Source organism: Pseudophryne corroboree, chromosome 9, assembly GCF_028390025.1.
Source record: "Pseudophryne corroboree isolate aPseCor3 chromosome 9, aPseCor3.hap2, whole genome shotgun sequence".
In the NCBI taxonomy this organism is placed as follows: Eukaryota; Metazoa; Chordata; class Amphibia; order Anura; family Myobatrachidae; genus Pseudophryne; species Pseudophryne corroboree.
The window spans coordinates 98,970,817-98,990,853 of NC_086452.1; the positions used below are offsets into that span (position 1 = coordinate 98,970,817).

Below are 20,037 nucleotides of genomic sequence, written 5' to 3' on the forward strand. Positions count from 1 at the left end.
ATCTGAGTCTGGTTACTCAGGAGAGCCTGTTTACACGCAGCCGGGGCCAGTGCAGCTGTGTACTAGTGCAGTGTAGCAATGGTCCTTCCAATGCTAATCACAAGAAAGACTCCTATGCACCTGGTAGGAGGCGAATCACGCCGGGCCCTGGTAAAGGGGGGGACATGGCTTAAAAAAGGGGTGTGACAACGCTCTTTACTATAAAAATATTAATATAAAAATATAATTGCGGGGCTGCGAAGCAGGCCTGCGCGCTTCACAAAGCGGCGCAATTTTAATGCAGGGAGAGGGGGCTGGGGGAAAGGGCACCCGCTTCCTACCTTACTTGAATGGGATTACAGGTGCCAGAGATTGCCTCTTCATCCCTCCCACTATGGTGCGATCTCTCCATTATTTATCTGATATTTGCAGTTGGTCCGCATCTAATAAGCAGATTCCGATAATTTTTTTGGGGGAAAGACAACAAATGTATTTAAATGAACTTAATTTGTACTGTAATGTCTTTGCATTTGTATTTAAATGTATATTTAATAGTAAATGCTAGTTAGTATTTATTAATATTACCGTATATACTCGAGTATAAGTCGACCCGAATATAAGCCGAGGCACCTAATTTTACCACAAAAACCTGGGAAAACTTATTGACTCGAGTATAAGCTTAGGGTGGGAAATGCAGCTCTAGCCGTACACAGCCCACATACTGCCAGATATGCCCCCACAGTGCCAGATATGCCCTCATAGTGCCAGATATGCCCCCACAATGCCGGATATGCCCTCACAGTGCCAGATATGCCCCCACAGTGCCAGATATGCCCTCATAGTGCCAGATATGCCCCCACAGTGCCAGATATGCCCTCATAGTGCCAGATATGCCCTCATAGTGCCAGATATGCCCCCACAGTGCCAGATATGCCCTCACAGTGCCAGATATGCCCTCATAGTGCCAGATATGCCCCCACAGTGCCAGATATGCCCTCATACTGCCAGATATGCCCCCCCCCCCCACAAGTGCCAAATATGCTCCCCCCAGTGCCAGGTACAACTTACCATCCCCGCTCCGACGCTCCCCCGCTGTCTTGTGAAGGAGGGACACGGAGGGCACAGCGCGCGCCTCTCCTGTGTCCCTCCTGCGTCTCCGGCGGCAGCGGCGTGTGTGTGTGTTAAATGAAGTGCCGGTTCGTGAGCCAATCAGAGCTCATGAACGGGTACTTCATTTAATAGACCCGCCGCTGCCGCCGGAGATGCAGGAGGGACACAGGAGAGGCGCGCGCTGAGCCCTCCGTGTCCCTCCTTCACAAGACAGCGGGGGAGCGCCGGAGCGGGGATGACTCGAGTATAAGTCATATTCCCACTGAGTCGAGTATAAGCCGAGGGGGCTTTTTCAGCACAAAAAAAAGTGCTGAAAAAGTCGGCTTATACTCGAGTATATACGGTAATAACATTGTTCACACACAGGCAGAATAGCTTATGTATATGAGCGTCATTAACCCTTCGTCAGGCGCACCTCTGCGACTCCCGGGTTCAGACGCAGTGCATTCGTCATTAGCACCTAATTAGCTCAATTTCTAACGCTCTTAAAGTGATCAGTGACCTTCATTAGGACGTACAAAGAGAGAAATCGTAGGTTTTACGGGCCATTTCAGAAGAAAATCTGGATCAAAAAAGAGAAAACACGAACCAAACATGAGCATAAGTTTGGGCGCAGAGTGCCTGAGAGGCCACCCTGGACAAACCTACATATTTCCGCAAAATATTCACAACCTTTGTAATTTTCATTCATAAATGAGCAAAATAAACAATTAATAGATGAAAATAAAAGGAAAAACGAATCTTCAAAAGTCGTCGGAGTTTGGGCGTAGTGTGCCTGAGAGGCCAGGACGGTCACTGCTGCACTCCACACAGGTGGCGGGAAAACTGACTTGGGGGGTTTCGAACAGCACCTAGAGATAGGAAGGTACTAGGAGGGATAGGCCCCTGCGCCCCCTTGGGGCGGAGAGGGGAGCGAGAACATCTATGCGGCACCTGTCAGGCCAGCTGCGCCTGACTGAGGGTTAATAGGCTTACCATACTATCCCTTTAAACTAATAAATTACACAGCTTCTGTGGCTGGCTGACCTCAGGCCTGCATGGTTTTAATCTGCCACATAACCTGTGTAAATCATGAGCGTTCCTTATGACTTGTCTACTGTAACAGTAGCATTTACTACTAACACTGTCAATCCAAAACTCCTGATGGAAACTATCCGCTTATTCTTTTTTTTCCGGGTGCTCTTAGAGCATACTCACACACAATTCCCGGAGTAGGGCAACATGAAATAGCACTCTGGTTGTAGGAAGGGCATGCTGGCACTTGTAGTTACACAATACCTGCACCTAAACTTTTTGTAAATGGACTGATTTCTATCTGCGTAACAGGAGATTGAATTGGATGCTGCAAGTAAGAGTTACGATCTGAAAGGCCTGAAGAAAGGAGCACAGTACACAGTGTACCTGGTGGCTTACAGAGGGGATCGGAAGAGCAGACATGCCACCACCATGTTCTTCACTGGTAAGCATTGAAAACGCCGGTCAATTAGATGCAATGGGTTATGTTGCCAGGATGCAGTTAATTTACCAACACCGGTCACAATTGGCTGGAGACAGACATCGGAATTCTGACCTAAGTAAGTATAGCACTGCGGTTAGGTTTAGTAGCGGGGGGTTTAGACGTCCCCCAGGGAAGTTAGGGTTAGGCTTCGGGGGGAAAGGGGGAGGGATTAGGCTGCGGGGATGGGGGTTAGGGTTAGGAATCCACGGAGAGGTTTAGGCTGCGGGGGAGGGAGGGTCAGGTTTAGGCTGTGGGGAGGGTGGGTTAGATTTAGCCAGCTCGGAAGGGAGGTTAGGTTTAGGCACTAGAGGGGGAGGTTAGGGTTAAGCTGCAGGAAGGGAGGCTTAAGGTTAGGGGACAGGGGAGAACAGCCCCAACTCACCCCTGTTGGTATATACACCATCGGGATCCTGGCGTCGGTCTTCTGACTGCCGGGATACCAGCTGCCGGCATTTATTACTTAATCCGTAGTACCACATACACACATCAAACAGGCACTGTACAAGACCTAATAAATTAACAAGATAAGATCCCAATTATCTCACTAGGCATTAAAATGATTCAATTAGCTTCAATCATTTTTCTCCCGATGGTCATTATTGAGCTATCCAATTAAAGCCTGTATTTTTTAGTCTGGAGGAAAATGTCCCGCTTTTGTGCGATAACACATGGAATCCGGGATAAGTATTCGGACCCATGTGTTATCGCTGAACCAAGGGCTGCTCATCAGGGATTATGCATCGGGGGCTTGAGACCCCCCGCCTACTCGAAGCACAACCCCCGATAAGTGCCGGGTATAGGGGCTAATTGAACAGCCTCCAGCTACTCAATCAGCTGTGGTAGATTACTGCAATTAATTGAATACTGGCCTTAAAGTTTCCAGATCACATGTTCCTCGCCCAGAGATGTTTTATTTTACAGTGTGTCTCTATGGGATGTAGTTGTGTGACTGCCGGTCACAATACTGATGCCGGGATCCCGCCCCCTAACAAACCCGATAGTCTAACAGGAACTATTCACACTCGTGGGTGTCCACGACACCCATAGAGTGGGACTAGAACCTGTGGTGAGCATTTGGCAGCATGGCTCTCGCTAGCGATGTCTTCCATCGGCCGTGCATGTACCCGCTATGTCAGCGGCATAGCGGGTACACACTACATGATACATGCTGGACAGGATGACATATCATTAGTGTGTACCCAGCTTATGTGTGCCAAGAGGAGGGTGGAGCATGAACAAAGTACAGGGCCCCTAAGGCTGCTTGGGGGCCCCAGACTGTCAATGAGGTGCAGTGTACACATACCCTTCAGGGGCCTCTGTAGAGCACCATCTGTGGCTTGGCCATTCCAATAAAATAAGATTTTACTTACCGATAAATCTATTTCTCGGAGTCCGTAGTGGATGCTGGGGTTCCTGAAAGGACCATGGGGAATAGCGGCTCCGCAGGAGACAGGGCACAAAAAGCAAGGCTTTTTCAGATCAGGTGGTGTGCACTGGCTCCTCCCCCTATGACCCTCCTCCAGACTCCAGTTAGGTACTGTGCCCGGACGAGCGTACACAATAAGGGAGGATTTTGAATCCCGGGTAAGACTCATACCAGCCACACCAATCACACCGTACAACCTGTGATCTAAACCCAGTTAACAGTATGATAACAGCGGAGCCTCTGAAAGATGGCTTCCTTCAACAATAACCCGAATTAGTTAACAATAACTATGTACAATTTATGCAGATAATCCGCACTTGGGATGGGCGCCCAGCATCCACTACGGACTCCGAGAAATAGATTTATCGGTAAGTAAAATCTTATTTTCTCTATCGTCCTAGTGGATGCTGGGGTTCCTGAAAGGACCATGGGGATTATACCAAAGCTCCCAAACGGGCGGGAGAGTGCGGATGACTCTGCAGCACCGAATGAGAGAACTCCAGGTCCTCCTTAGCCAGAGTATCAAATTTGTAAAATTTTACAAACGTGTTCTCCCCTGACCACGTAGCTGCTCGGCAAAGTTGTAATGCCGAGACCCCTCGGGCAGCCGCCCCAGATGAGCCCACCTTCCTTGTGGAGTGGGCCTTTACAGATTTAGGCTGTGGCAGGCCTGCCACAGAATGTGCAAGTTGGATTGTGCTACAGATCCAACGAGCAATCGTCTGCTTAGACGCAGGAGCACCCATCTTGTTGGGTGCATACAATATAAACAACGAGTCAGATTTTCTGACTCCAGCTGTCCTTGCAATATATATTTTTAATGCTCTGACAACGTCCAGTAACTTGGAGTCCTCCAAGTCACTTGTAGCCGCAGGCACTACAATAGGCTGGTTCAGATGAAATGCTGACACCACCTTAGGGAGAAAATGCGGACGAGTCCGCAGTTCTGCCCTGTCCGAATGGAAAATCAGATATGGGCTTTTGTAAGATAAAGCTGCCAATTCTGATACTCTCCTGGCAGAAGCCAGGGCTAGAAGCATGGTCACTTTCCAAGTGAGATATTTCAAATCCACCTTATTTAGTGGTTCAAACCAATGAGATTTTAGAAAGTCCAAAACCACATTGAGATCCCACGGTGCCACTGGAGGCACCACAGGAGGCTGTATATGCAGCACTCCCTTAACAAAGGTCTGGACTTCAGGGACTGAAGCCAATTTTTTTTTTTTTTTGAAAGAAAATCGACAGGGCCGAAATTTGAACCTTAATAGATCCCAATTTGAGACCCATAGACAATCCTGATTGCAGGAAATGTAGGAATCGACCCAGTTGAAATTCCTCCGTCGGAGCACTCCGATCTTCGCACCACGCAACATATTTTCGCCAAATTCGGTGATAATGTTGCACGGTTACTTCCTTCCTTGCTTTAATCAAAGTAGGAATGACTTCTTCCGGCATGCCTTTTTCCTTTAGGATCCGGCGTTCAACCGCCATGCCGTCAAACGCAGCCGCGGTAAGTCTTGAAACAGACAGGGACCCTGCTGAAGCAAGTCCCTCCTTAGAGGTAGAGGCCACGGATCTTCCGTGATCATCTCTTGAAGTTCCGGGTACCAAGTCCTTCTTGGCCAATCCGGAACCACTAGTATCGTTCTTACGCCTCTTTGCCGTATAATTCTCAATACTTTTGGTATGAGAGGCAGAGGAGGAAACACATACACCGACTGGTACACCCAAGGCGTTACCAGCGCGTCCACAGCTATTGCCTGCGGATCTCTTGACCTGGCGCAATACCTGTCCAGTTTTTTGTTGAGGCGAGACGCCATCATGTCCACCATTGGTCTTTCCCAACGGGTTACCAGCATGTGGAAGACTTCTGGATGAAGTCCCCACTCTCCCGGGTGAAGATCGTGTCTGCTGAGGAAGTCTGCTTCCCAGTTGTCCACTCCCGGGATGAACACTGCTGACAGTGCTATCACATGATTCTCTGCCCAGCGAAGAATCCTTGCAGCTTCTGCCATTGCACTCCTGCTTCTTGTGCCGCCCTGTCTGTTCACATGGGCGACTGCCGTGATGTTGTCCGACTGGATCAACACCGGTTTTCCCTGAAGCAGAGGTTCTGCCTGGCTTAGAGCATTGTATATTGCTCTTAGTTCCAGAATGTTTATGTGAAGAGACGTTTCCAGGCTCGTCCATACTCCCTGGAAGTTTCTTCCTTGTGTGACTGCTCCCCAGCCTCTCAGGCTGGCGTCCGTGGTCACCAGGATCCAATCCTGTATGCCGAATCTGCGGCCCTCCAATAGATGAGGACTCTGCAACCACCACAGAAGAGACACCCTTGTCCTTGGAGACAGGGTTATCCGTAGGTGCATCTGAAGATGCGACCCTGACCATTTGTCCAACAGATCCCTTTGGAAAATTCTTGCGTGGAATCTGCCGAATGGAATTGCTTCGTAAGAAGCCACCATTTTTCCCAGGACTCTTGTGCATTGATGTACAGACACCTTTCCTGGTTTTAGGAGGTTCCTGACAAGCTCGGATAACTCCTTGGCTTTTTCCTCCGGGAGAAAAACCTTTTTCTGAACCGTGTCCAGAATCATCCCTAGGAACAGCAGACGAGTTGTCGGCATTAACTGGGATTTTGGAATATTCAGAATCCACCCGTGCTGTTTTAGCACTTCTTGAGACAGTGCTAATCCCATCTCTAGCTGTTCTCTGGACCTCGCCCTTATTAGGAGATCGTCCAAGTATGGGATAATTAATATGCCTTTTCTTCGAAGAAGAATCATCATCTCGGCCATTACCTTTGTAAAGATCCGAGGTGCCGTGGACAATCCGAACGGCAGCGTCTGAAACTGATAGTGACAGTTTTGTACAACGAACCTGAGGTACCCCTGGTGTGAGGGGTAAATTGAAACGTGGAGATACGCATCCTTGATGTCCAAGGATACCATAAAGTCCCCCTCTTCCAGGTTCGCTATCACTGCTCTGAGTGACTCCATCTTGAACTTGAACTTCTTTATGTACAGGTTCAAGGACTTCAGATTTAGAATAGGCCTTACCGAGCCATCCGGCTTCGGTACCACAAAAAGAGTGGAATAATACCCCTTCCCTTGTTGTAGAAGAGGTACCTTGACTATCACCTGCTGAGAGTACAGCTTGTGAATGGCTTCCAAAACCGTCTCCCTTTCGGAGGGGGACGTTGGTAAAGCAGACTTCAGGAAACGGCGAGGTGGATCTGTCTCTAATTCCAACCTGTACCCTTGAGATATTATCTGCAGGATCCAGGGATCTACCTGCGAGTGAGCCCACTGCGCGCTGTAATTTTTGAGACGACCGCCCACCGTCCCCGAGTCCGCTTGAGAAGCCCCAGCGTCATGCTGAGGCTTTTGTAGAAGCCGGGGAGGGCTTCTGTTCCTGGGAAGGAGCTGCGTGTTGCTGTCTCTTCCCTCGACCTCTGCCTCGTGGCAGATATGAATAGCCCTTTGCTCTCTTATTTTTAAAGGAACGAAAGGGCTGCGGTTGAAAAGTCGGTGCCTTTTTCTGTTGGGGAGTGACTTGAGGTAGAAAGGTGGATTTCCCGGCTGTAGCCGTGGCCACCAAATCTGATAGACCGACTCCAAATAACTCCTCCCCTTTATACGGCAAAACTTCCATATGCCGTTTTGAATCCGCATCGCCTGTCCACTGTCGCGTCCACAAAGCTCTTCTGGCCGAAATGGACATAGCACTTACCCGTGATGCCAGTGTGCAGATATCCCTCTGTGCATCACGCATATAAAGAAATGCATCCTTTATTTGTTCTAACGACAGTAAAATATTGTCCCTGTCCAGGGTATCAATATTTTCAATCAGGGACTCTGACCAAACTACCCCAGCACTGCCCATCCAGGCAGTCGCTACAGCTGGTCGTAGTATAACACCTGCATGTGTGTATATACTTTTTTGGATATTTTCCATCCTCCTATCTGATGGATCTTTAAGTGCGGCCGTCTCAGGAGAGGGTAACGCCACTTGTTTAGATAAGCGTGTTAGCGCCTTGTCCACCCTAGGAGGTGTTTCCCAGCGCTCCCTAACCTCTGGCGGGAAAGGGTATAATGCCAATAATTTCTTTGAAATTATCAGCTTTTTATCAGGGGCAACCCACGCTTCATTACACACGTCATTTAATTCTTCTGATTCAGGAAAAACTATAGGTAGTTTTTTCATACCCCACATAATACCCTGTTTAGTGGTACCTGTAGTATCAGCTAAATGTAACGCCTCCTTCATTGCCAAAATCATATAACGTGTGGCCCTACTGGAAAATACGGTTGAATCGTCACCGTCACCACTGGAGTCAGTGCCTGCGTCTGGGTCTGTGTCGACCGACTGAGGCAAAGGGCGTTTCACAGCCCCTGACGGTGTTTGAGTCGCCTGGACAGGCACTAATTGATTGTCCGGCCGCCTCATGTCGTCAAACGACTGCTTTAGCGTGTTGACACTATCCCGTAGTTCCATAAATAAAGGCATCCATTCTGGTGTCGACTCCCTAGGGGGTGACATCCTCATATTTGGCAATTGCTCCGCCTCCACACCAATATCGTCCTCATACATGTCGACACACACGTACCGACACACAGCAGACACACAGGGAATGCTCCTAACGAAGACAGGACCCACTAGCCCTTTGGGGAGACAGAGGGAGAGTTTGCCAGCACACACCAAAAGCGCTATATATATATCAGGGATAGCCTTATAATAAGTGCTCCCTTATAGCTGCTTTGTTATATCAAAATATCGCCATAAATTTGCCCCCCCCTCTCTGTTTTACCCTGTTTCTGTAGTGCAGTGCAGGGGAGAGACTTGGGAGCCGTCCTGACCAGCGGAGCTGTGAGAGGAAATGGCGCCGTGTGCTGAGGAGATAGGCCCCGCCCCTTTTCTGGCGGGCTCGTCTCCCGCTATTTAGAAAAATCAGGCAGGGGTTAAATATCTCCATATAGCCTCTAGGGGCTATATGTGAGGTATTTTTAGCCTTTATAGGTATTCATTTGCCTCCCAGGGCGCCCCCCTCCCAGCGCCCTGCACCCTCAGTGACTGCCGTGTGAAGTGTGCTGAGAGGAAAATGGCGCACAGCTGCAGTGCTGTGCGCTACCTTTAGAAGACTGCAGGAGTCTTCAGCCGCCGATTCTGGACCTCTTCTGACTTCAGCATCTGCAAGGGGGCCGGCGGCGCGGCTCCGGTGACCATCCAGGCTGTACCTGTGATCGTCCCTCTGGAGCTTGATGTCCAGTAGCCAAGAAGCCAATCCATCCTGCACGCAGGTGAGTTGACTCCTTCTCCCCTCAGTCCCTCGCTGCAGTGATCCTGTTGCCAGCAGGAATCACTGTAAAATAAAAAACCTAGCTAAACTTTTTCTAAGCAGCTCTTTAGGAGAGCCACCTAGATTGCACCCTTCTCGGCCGGGCACAAAAATCTAACTGGAGTCTGGAGGAGGGTCATAGGGGGAGGAGCCAGTGCACACCACCTGATCTGAAAAAGCTTTACTTTTTGTGCCCTGTCTCCTGCGGAGCCGCTATTCCCCATGGTCCTTTCAGGAACCCCAGCATCCACTAGGACGATAGAGAAATTATGGCTCCACCCCTTCTTCATACCTGGGCCAATATTTCATAGTAGCCACAAAGTGCTCTGGTAACGCTGCACTTCTGCTGGAGAAACCATCCTAACTGTCTGAACGGCGTACATATCTGCTACAACAAGAGGCACAGACTGCCAGGATTCCAGTAAATGTGCAGCTGAAGTAGTATGGATTTGCTGGATAAAAGGAATTTCCTCCCCAACATATTTCAAAGTATTGAGGAAGTTTTATTGGATGAATACGGGATGGGGAGGAATTTCCACATCACCTGCTTTCTTTCTTTCATCCTCCAGGCTCCGCACCAGTCAAGCTGCACATTTCCTGGAATCTTGACAATGTATTTTATTTATTGCTCAGATTTTTATTTCAGTTGTTGAGCATGGAGCTATTATATTTTTCACCTGTTTGCGGTACCTTCTGCTCTGCACTTTTCTTACTCATCTAACACATGGACAAACAACAGGATCACATAATGAAGCGGCCAGTGAGCCAATACGCTTGTGAAGTCTTATCACATTTAATTATACTGACTTTAGTACTAAGGGGGACATGTACTAAGCAGTGATAAAAGTGGAGAAGTGAGCCAGTGGAGAAGCTGCCCATGGCAACCAAATCAGCTGCTCTGTATACTTTTATAGTATGCAAATTATAAATGTTATGTCAATGCTGATTGGTTGCCATGGGCAACTTCTCCACTGGCTCATTGCTCCACTTTTATCACTGCTTAGTACATGTCCCCCTCAGTGTCTTATATTGGAACAACCTCTGAACATATGCCACACTTTCTTGACTATTGATATTAGAAGTTCTGTTTAATTCTAGAATTATTTAATGATACTGTAATATTAAAGGCATGCTTGTCTACTTTATGGTGGCAAGTGTGTAGGTGGGAGGGGGCACGGGCAACATGAATAATGTAATCATCCCTCTCACCCGTTTCACTACGGAGTTGGGAAGGACTTTGCCAATTGCGAGAGCCTTCCGGACATTCTACAGAGTATTCTACTATAAAGGATGTGTATTTTGACATTACCTAGTAGAATTACTGTACCTGTGTATCAGAAGGAGAAGATACCCATAGTGGCCAATTGGCTTCTAGCTAACGTTTATCACGTACATGCACACAGCAGCTAAAAAGTAATTGGATGCTATGGGTAACTCCTTTTACCCTTTTTAGGAGATCTGATACATCTCTTCACTGCAGTAGAGCAATTTAAACATGCTTGGGATAGGCATATGAATATCCTTACAAAGAACTAAGGATCAAAAAGGATTGAGATTACCAAAAGGATAAAAAAGGGGCAGACTTGATCGGCCAAGTGGTTCTTATCTGCCATCAAATTTTATGTTTCTAACCCCTTAGTTTTCATATAACCTGTGTAGATCAATAATATAAAACAAAGAGTGGGGAATACACATACATTCCCCTTGCTTTAGGTACAGCTAAACTAGTAAGCACGGAACATTTTTGAGGTTAGTGTCCCTTTATATCATGATTGCCTTATAGTTCTGCTAATATATGTCCCTATGTTTTACAAGTTTGAGAATAGGAGCTATTGGAAGCACAGATTATGCATGATTGGGAATAGGAGCTGTTGGAATCTTAAATTACACAGGATTGTGAATATAAAGTATTGAAACACAGATTATACAGGATTGGGAATAGGAGCCATCGGAAGCACAGATTACACAGGATTGGGAATAGGAACTATTGGAGGCACAAATTACAAAGGATTGGTAATAGGAACTATTGGAAGCACAAATTATACAGGATTGGGAATAGGAACTATTGGGAGCACAGATTACACAGGATTGGAAATAGGAACTATTGGAAGCACAGATGACACAGGATTGGTAATAGGAACTATTGGAAGCACAGATTACACAGAATTGGTAATAGGAACTATTGGAAGCACAAATTACACAGGATTGGTAATAGGAACTATTGGAAGCACAGATTACACAGGATTGGGAATAGGAGCCATCCTGAGCACAGATTACACAGGATTGGTAATAGGAACTACAGTGTTGGAAGCACAGATTACACAGGATTGGGAATAGGAGCCATCCTGAGCACAGATGACACAGGACTGGGAATAGGAGCTATCGGAAACACAGATTATAGAGGATTGGGAATAATAGCTGTTTGAGTCATAAATTACACTGGATTGTGAAAAGGAGCTATCTGAAACACAGATTGTACAGGATTGAGAACAGGAGCTATCAGAAGCACAGATTTCGCAGGACAGGGCATAGGAGCTATTTGAAGTACAGATGACACGGGATTGAGAATAGGACCTATCGGAAGCGCATATTATACAGGATTGGGAATAGGAGCCATCGGAAGCACAGATATACAGGATTGTAAATAGGAGCTATTGGAGTCATAAATTACACAGGATTGGGAATAGAAACTATTGGAAGCACAGATGACACAGGTTTGGGAATAGGAATTATTGGAAGCACAGATTACACAGGATTGGGAATAGGAGCCATCCTGAGCACAGATTACACAGGATTGAGAACAGGAGCTATCAGAAGCACAGATTTCGCAGGACTGGGCATAGGAGCTATTTGAAGCACAGATGACACGGGATTGAGAATAGGACCTATCAGAAGCACATATTATACAGGATTGAGAATAGGACCTATCGGAAGCGCATATTATACAGGATTGGGAATAGGAGCCATCGGAAGCACAGATATACAGGATTGTAAATAGGAGCTATTGGAGTCATAAATTACACAGGATTGGGAATAGAAACTATTGGAAGCACAGATGACACAGGATTGGGAATAGGAACTATTGGAAGCACAGATCACACAGGATTGGGAATAGGAGCCATCCTGAGCACAGATTACACAGGATTGAGAACAGGAGCTATCAGAAGCACAGATTTCACAGGACTGGGCATAGGAGCTATTTGAAGCACAGATGACACGGGATTGAGAATAGGACCTATCAGTAGCACATATTATACAGGATTGGGAATAGGAGCCATCGGAAGCACAGATTATACAGGATTGGAAATAGGAGCTATTGGAGTCATAAATTACACAGGATTGGGAATAGGAACTATCGGAAGCACAGGTGATCCAGAATTGGGGATGAGACCTATTGGAAGCACAGTTTATACAGGATTGGGAATAGGAGCTATTGGAGTCATAAATTACACAGGATTGGGAATAGGAACTATTGGAAGCACAAATTACAAAGGATTGGAAATAGGAACTATTGGAAGCACAAATTATACAGGATTGGGAATAGGAGCTATTGGAAGCACAAATTACAAAGGATTGGGAATAGGAACTATTGGAAGCACAAATTATACAGTGTTGGGAATAGGATGGTTATTGGAAAGAGTAAACTTGTTTTGTTCCACCCTTCTTCATAGCTCACTAGAAAAGTGTTAGAGCCAAACTCACACTCACCAAAAGCCCAGGACATAGAGAGCAGCTGGCACATATTTATGAAAATGTGGCCTATATAGCCACTTGAAACCAGGGCCTGGTGACATTTTGCTCATGAAGTACCTCAGTAATGTCACAAGTTGCTAGTGCATTATTTGGCTATAAGATCATGAATGTTGGAACTGCCAACATCATGGCAGCGGCAGCCTCTAATTTATGTAGGGCCAACAGATGTCTAGGTGATAGGTGCCAAAGAAATCATACACCCATGTGACTTAAATAAACCAACTGTAATTGCTGAGGTACATTCTCCAAGTTGTCCTGACCAATGAGATGGCTAACTAGACAAGGCAATACATCCACACGTTCAACTACAAACCAACTGCAAACCAATCAGCTAACTGGAGACAAACATAATTGTCTTGTTTTCTTCTCTGAGGTGTGTCTTTCTCAATACGTCCTTCCATTTCTCCATACCAGGGTCTATGATCATCCCCTTCCCTGTGAATTGTGCACAAGTTCGGCTTGCTGGCAACAAAGCAAGTGGTGTATATACTATCTACCCTGGAGGGGAGAACACAAATGGCATCAAAGCATACTGTGACCAGGATACTGACAACGGAGGATGGATTGTAAGTGCCACAAGGTTCCACATCTCAGCAATGCTGCATTCATGTCCTGTTGCTCAGTAATGCTATCATTATCCAGTGTCTGACATTATGCCCATTCCTTATACACCATACAGGTATTCCAGAGGCGGACCACTGGAAAGCTGGACTTTTATCAGCGCTGGAGGACATACGTGGATGGATTTGGAGATCCCAATGATGAGTACTGGCTTGGTGAGTAATACGACACAAACATGCAAAATTTGGATATAACATTTTGGCATGTCATTAGGTCACCGCCACACCCTTTTATAGAAATCAGACAAAAAAAATAGTAATAATAACAGCGGTAGATTTATGTTTATTTAGGATTCTTTTATTTTCAGTATATTTAATTACTGTGTAATGGTGGTCATTCCGAGTTGTTCGCTCGCAAGCTGCTTTTAGCAGCATTGCACACGCTAAGCCGCCACCTACTGGGAGTGAATCTTAGCTTATCAAAATTGCGAACGAAAGATTCGCAATATTGCGAAAAGACTTCTCTGTGCAGTTTCTGAGTAGCTCGAAACTTACTCTTCCAGTGCGATCAGTTCAGTGCTTGTCGTTCCTGGTTTGACGTCGCAAACACACCCAGCATTCGCCCAGACACTCCTCCGTTTCTCCAGCCACTCCTGCGTTTTTCCCAGAAACGGTAGCGTTTTTTCACACACTCCCATAAAAAGGGAAGTTTCCGCCCAGAAACACCCACTTCCTGTCAATCACACTCCGAACACCAGAACGAAGAAAAAACCTCGTAATGCCGTGAGTAAAATACCTAACTGCATAGCAAATTTACTTGGCGCAGTCGCACTGCGGACATTGCGCATTAGCGACTAATCGCTCCATTGCGAAAAAATAATAACGAGCGAACAACTCGGAATGACCCCCAATGTCTCTTATGTTACATCACCCATTGTAAGAATGTGCTACATCAATGATTAGAGCTAGTGATAGCACAACCGCAGTCACGTGTCATATAGCATCAGGAGGCATCAGACCTTATATGTCATAGGGGCAGATGTTCTAAGTCGTAGAGAGGGATAAAGTGGAGAGAGATAAATTACCAACCAATCAGCGCTGAACTGTCATTTTTCAAACACAGCCTGCAACATGGCAGTTAGGAGCTGATTGGCTGGTTCTTTATCTTTCTCCACTTCATCACTCATTAGGTGGTGTTCAAATGATATATCACACCCAATCTCCTTTGTAAAGTGATCCCCATTATCGCGCATATTTTGCGCCCATAGTAATCAGGTTTAGCTGTGTAAAGGGTTAGGGTGCCTCGCTACGCCGGGGTGTCGAGCTGAAATGATGATACCACGCAGAAACAGAACGGGTGTGAAAGGGGTGAAAAGAATTGAATACCGCCCTCTGAGGCTTAGTACATCTCCCCCATAATGTGGCATCTCTGGCAGGAGTTTAACCACTCTATAAAGTGATCAGCCCACTGCTTTATATTTTATACATGATCTACAATAATATAATGAAAATCTACCTTTTTAACCCTTTAGAAATAATGTTTACTGCACATTATTTGGTTACTTCAGGATACATAGGGTTAGGAATGGGGAGAGTCAGCACTGGTGATGTTATGGTGCCACTATAGACTCTCTCCTGGTCTGAACAGGCTACACGCTGTAACATTGGCAATAGTCTGTTGCATTTATCAGCAAAAAGCTGGACCTCGTCGTTCCACCATCTACCCCCACTGCACAGTGCCCTCCCCACTTGTGGCTAGAACAGAAGGCTAAAGTATAAGGACAATCTGCCTTATAATGTGACTTCACACCTCTATAGAGAGTACTCGGAACGGTAGATCATCGCAACCACAATATTGCTCACTTTCCCTTGCATCTCCATAGGGTTGTGCTGGGAAATGAGTGAAGGGGAGTGCATTGAATAACTGGATGCAACCTATCTGAGCACCCATGTACTGTAGGGATCAGTCGGGATTCCGGCGTCGGTATCCTGACTGCCGGCAATTTAACTGCATCCCTTACTGTATATGGCCACACTGTACGAACATCCAGCCATTCTGTGCTCTGACAGACAACAGGAGGCTTAGGTAAACATTACGCTCAGCACTGACTGATATCATCAAACACTGAAGCTGTCCTGTGCGGTATTTATCTCAGCTGTGCCTCGTGCTGTCACAAGTGAATAAATATGGCTAAGTGCCCTGATTCTTCCTCTGTCTCTGGCACTGACTGTCAGCAGGATGTGGGGTTTGGGAGCTTTAGGAATGAGCTACTGAAGCATTTTAGCAGAATAAGAGGAAATGTCATTTTCTATATCTATCTCTGCAGGTCTGGAATGGATTCATAAACTGACCTCCACCCCTGTGCAGTATGAGCTGCGTGTGGATCTCCGTGCTGGCAATGAGTCTGCTTACGCTGTTTATCGCACCTTCCGTGTGGGGTCTTCTAGAGATAAGTACAAGCTGACAGTCGGTGACTACTCAGGCACAGCAGGTGATATGTTACGCCATGGATATTATTTGGGTGTAGTTGTATGTCTGCTCTATGCCAGTACATCACTCACAGGTCACTTTCTCTCATGCTGTTTCAGGTGATGCTCTTGGATATCACAATGGATGGAAATATTCCACGTGGGACAGGGATAATGACATAGCACTCACTAACTGTGCCCTCTCCCACCGCGGTGCCTTCTGGTACAAGAACTGCCACCTTGCCAATCCTAATGGACAGTATGGAGATAACAACCACAGCCAGGTATTTAATAAAAGGCAACATCTTTTGGCTAAGGCATACATGTGGCCGGCACTGTGACTCACCAGGGGGGGTTTCAGAATGTCATTCAGACATCGGTATTATACAAAGCACAATATGTCCAAAAGACAACTGGTCAGGTTTAGTAGGCGATGAATCACACATACGGTGATGGCTTTTGTGTCAGATATTCACCCCTGGGAGCAGTGCGGCCCTTGTGTGTCAGATATTCACCCCTGGGAGCAGTGCGGCCCTTGTGTGTCAGATATTAACCCCTGGGAGCAGTGCGGCCCTTGTGTGTCAGATATTAACCCCTGGGAGCAGTGGGGCCCTTGTGAGTCAGATATTCACCCCTGGGAGCAGTGCGGCCCTTGTGTGTCAGATATTCACCCCTGGGAGCAGTGCGGCCCTTGTGTGTCAGATATTCACCCCTGGGAGCAGTGGGGCCCTTGTGACTTCATATCACTTTACAGAATGGGCTTGGAATAGATTTGCAGATGCTCAGAGTGTCTAGCTAGGTTGTAAAACAGCCGGTATAGGGTCTGATCTCCACAGGAATGAATGGATGTTCTGCTGATTTCAGGCCGCTGCGGAGAAGACTGATGGGAAATAAGACATTTACATAATTTCACTGCTATTTCTGGCTCCATTCCAAAGCCATTAACATAATACACTAAGATTAAAGACATCTGCTTCCATAAGCGCTCTACCTTTACTTCTATGTAAGAAACTGAGCCTGAGATCATCATACTGCGAAGGGATTTCTGGAAATTTCTCCAATGATACAACAACCCCAGACGTAATAATAGGTCCAGTCAGAGCTGTAAGTAGAGATGGGCAAGTGATGCCATTGCCCATGGTACCCTGCAACCTAGAAAGCCATCGCCTTGACCCCCTGTGCTTCTCTTGATCCCTTTGGCCAGGGCATGTTCTGAGGATGGGGCCGCCACAGGGAGTATTTTTGCCCTACTCCGGCCCTGGACTCAATTAATGATTTCTGATACTAGTTTCAGTCCTGCTGATATCTGCAGTGTGAGCTGAGCATTTGTAGAGATCTTCACATGCCTGGTGCCACTGTAAGGCCACTCAACCTTCCCACGTGATGCGTGACCACTCCCCTTTTTACCCTAGGTTCACATGCCGCAGGCTAGCAATGCTGCGGCATCTGATCGGCTCCAGTCTGTGGCTGCTGGAGAGCCTTTAGCTAATGATAAAATATATGGTAGATATTAGGGGGCATGCAGAGCTGAAAGTACCTGCGTGTTGTCACACTGCGCATGCTCTGAATCTGAGTGCACACAGGTGATGGTTACGCTGAGCTGTATGTATTTCAGTTGCACTACATTTACAAAAGAAGAAACATAACTGCACTGTGAAGGGTCATTCTCAGCTAGGCAAGGTTCACTGAGGGTGAGTCACCCCAGCGGTGGGCAATGCAGAGTTGGGCTAGGTCAGACCTGCCCACAGAGGTACAGGGGAAATCCTCAGTGGGTCCCACTGCCTGATGGCCCCAACCCTTCCACTAATGTCAGGTTCCAGATAATGCAGTCAAACTATACATTGATACTCTACTAGAGGGTCAGATACATGGTCTCTTATGGATGTCCATGTGTGTGCTAGTCTCTCCCCGTAATAACTGGCCACACCTTTTAAGCATGAGCCGCTACCACTGCATTCCCCTTTATGCCCCATTCTGACACCTGCTGGATGGACAGAAGAATACACACGGCGTATCATTTGCCCCAAGTGCACGATTATAAGAATGATAATTAGGAGCAAATCAAGCGTAGGAAGATGCCAAGATGCGTACAAGTCTGTAAATGGGCGAATATTCACCTTCCCATGCACAAAAAGTGGGAGCACATGTGCCCGATTTCTATTCCAACTCTGCCTCAGATAATTTTTGTCTCCTTTTAGGGAAAACAAGTCTAACGTGGTCTTATATTTTCACCCCCACCTGGGATATAGGGGATCATTCCGAGTTGATCGCACGCTGCCGATTTTCGCAGCGCAGCGATCAGGTAAAAAAACGGCAAAACTACGAATGCGTATGCACCGCAATGAGCACGCGCGTCGTACGGGTACAAACAGCATCGTTGCTGTGCAATGCTTCTAGCGACGATTCCATTCGCACAGCCGATCGCAAGGAGATTGACAGGAAGAGGGCGTTTATAGGTGTCAACTGACCGTTTTCTGGGAGTGGTAGGGAAAACGCAGGCATGACCAGGCGTTTGCAGGGCGGGTATCTGACGTCAATTCTGGGACCTCCGATGCTAGAATCATCGCACAGGATAAGTAACTACAGGGCTGGTCTTGTTTTGCACAAAATGTTTTTGTACCGCTCGGCTGCACATGCGATCGCACACCTGCAAAGCGAAAATACACTCCCCCGTGGGCGGCGACTATGCGTTTGCACGGCTGCTAAAAGTAGCTAGCGAGCGATCAACTCGGAATGAGGGCCATGGTGTCATGGAATCACGTACTAAGATTACGTTATCTCACTCCAATATTGTTACAGCCTTTACAGTTTTCAGCCAATTTTTTTTCTGGTTTTCAGGGAGTCAATTGGGAGCCTTGGAAGGGCCATGAGTTTTCCATTCCAGTTGTGGAAATGAAGATGAGGCCCATAGAGATGTCCTGAGGAAGAACAGCAGGAAGACCAAGCTGGAGTGCTGCCACCGCATCCAATGTTTTCTCTCTAAAAATTGTGTCTTCTTGAAATTCTGCGACATTTGACAATTTACAGTCAAAGGTCTCAGGACTACAATTCACAAATATGCAAATTGGTTGTTTTATGCTCATGTCTACTGATAGGTTCTTACGAGTCACATGTCTAAGCCTAATCCTTACCATTTCCCCACGAGATGCAGGGAAACAGCCTATCCCAGTAGAATGCTGCAGATCTAGTGCAGTTGTGAGTTCTGTTCTTTTTCTAGAACCAAAATGCAAGAATATTTCAGATAGATTTTATTAACGGCCAGGAAGATCCAGATAGACTAAGCCAACCCTACAGCTGTAGAATACTCTGTACCTGATTTCTCTTTTATTTTATGCACAACGTTATATTTCTAGTATTTAACCGGATTCAAAGTTTTTAACGTTTATTTAAGGCAAAATCTGCGCAGCAAGTTTTGATGAGATGATGTTTGTGTTGTGTTTGTTACAGGTCAGGATGTGGATGGGACTGATTACAGCAGTCCTCTTCCCCGGTACAGGCAGAATGTGTAAATAGTATTTTTTCTACAGTGTTTTTCTTGCTGGCAAACTAATCTCTCACCCCACTGTCACCTGTACAGTACATGTGTATATAGTTGTATGGTGCACTACAAGACATCTGTACTAAAAGTGAAAAATAAAGACATTTACAGAAATTATTGCCTGGGGACAGCACTTTCTTTCCTGTACTTTATTGCAGGGCACTATTAGTGTCACCTTCTGTGTCGGATTTTCATGGATTGTACATTTGTTGTGTTTTTTTTTTTAAATAAATATGTGCGTGTGGGTGGGTTGGTGCGTGAGTGAATGTGTGTGGGTGCGTGAGTGTGAGTGTTTGTGTGTCTGGGAGGTAGGACACAAATAGGAACAATACAGTTTGTCGGTTGGATATATGCATCTTGCTATGGGAT

The 20,037-nt window shown here is 46.5% G+C and overlaps 1 protein-coding gene across 4 annotated transcripts in view; it reads left to right on the forward strand.

Annotated features, from left to right (window-relative positions):
- The window catches only part of LOC134957652 (tenascin-N-like), a 618,734-nt gene extending 598,952 nt beyond the window's left edge, over nucleotides 1-19,782 (forward strand). For all 4 annotated transcript variants that reach the window (XM_063939692.1, XM_063939695.1, XM_063939693.1 and 1 more), the window contains 6 exons: nucleotides 2,416-2,548; nucleotides 13,516-13,667; nucleotides 13,781-13,877; nucleotides 15,989-16,153; nucleotides 16,251-16,414; nucleotides 18,969-19,782. In XM_063939692.1, coding sequence (XP_063795762.1) covers nucleotides 2,416-2,548; nucleotides 13,516-13,667; nucleotides 13,781-13,877; nucleotides 15,989-16,153; nucleotides 16,251-16,414; nucleotides 18,969-19,052 — 795 coding nt within the window. In that variant the 3' untranslated portion in view covers nucleotides 19,053-19,782. The remainder of the gene's footprint in view (nucleotides 1-2,415; nucleotides 2,549-13,515; nucleotides 13,668-13,780; nucleotides 13,878-15,988; nucleotides 16,154-16,250; nucleotides 16,415-18,968) is intronic.
- The last annotated feature ends 255 nt before the right edge of the window (nucleotides 19,783-20,037 follow it).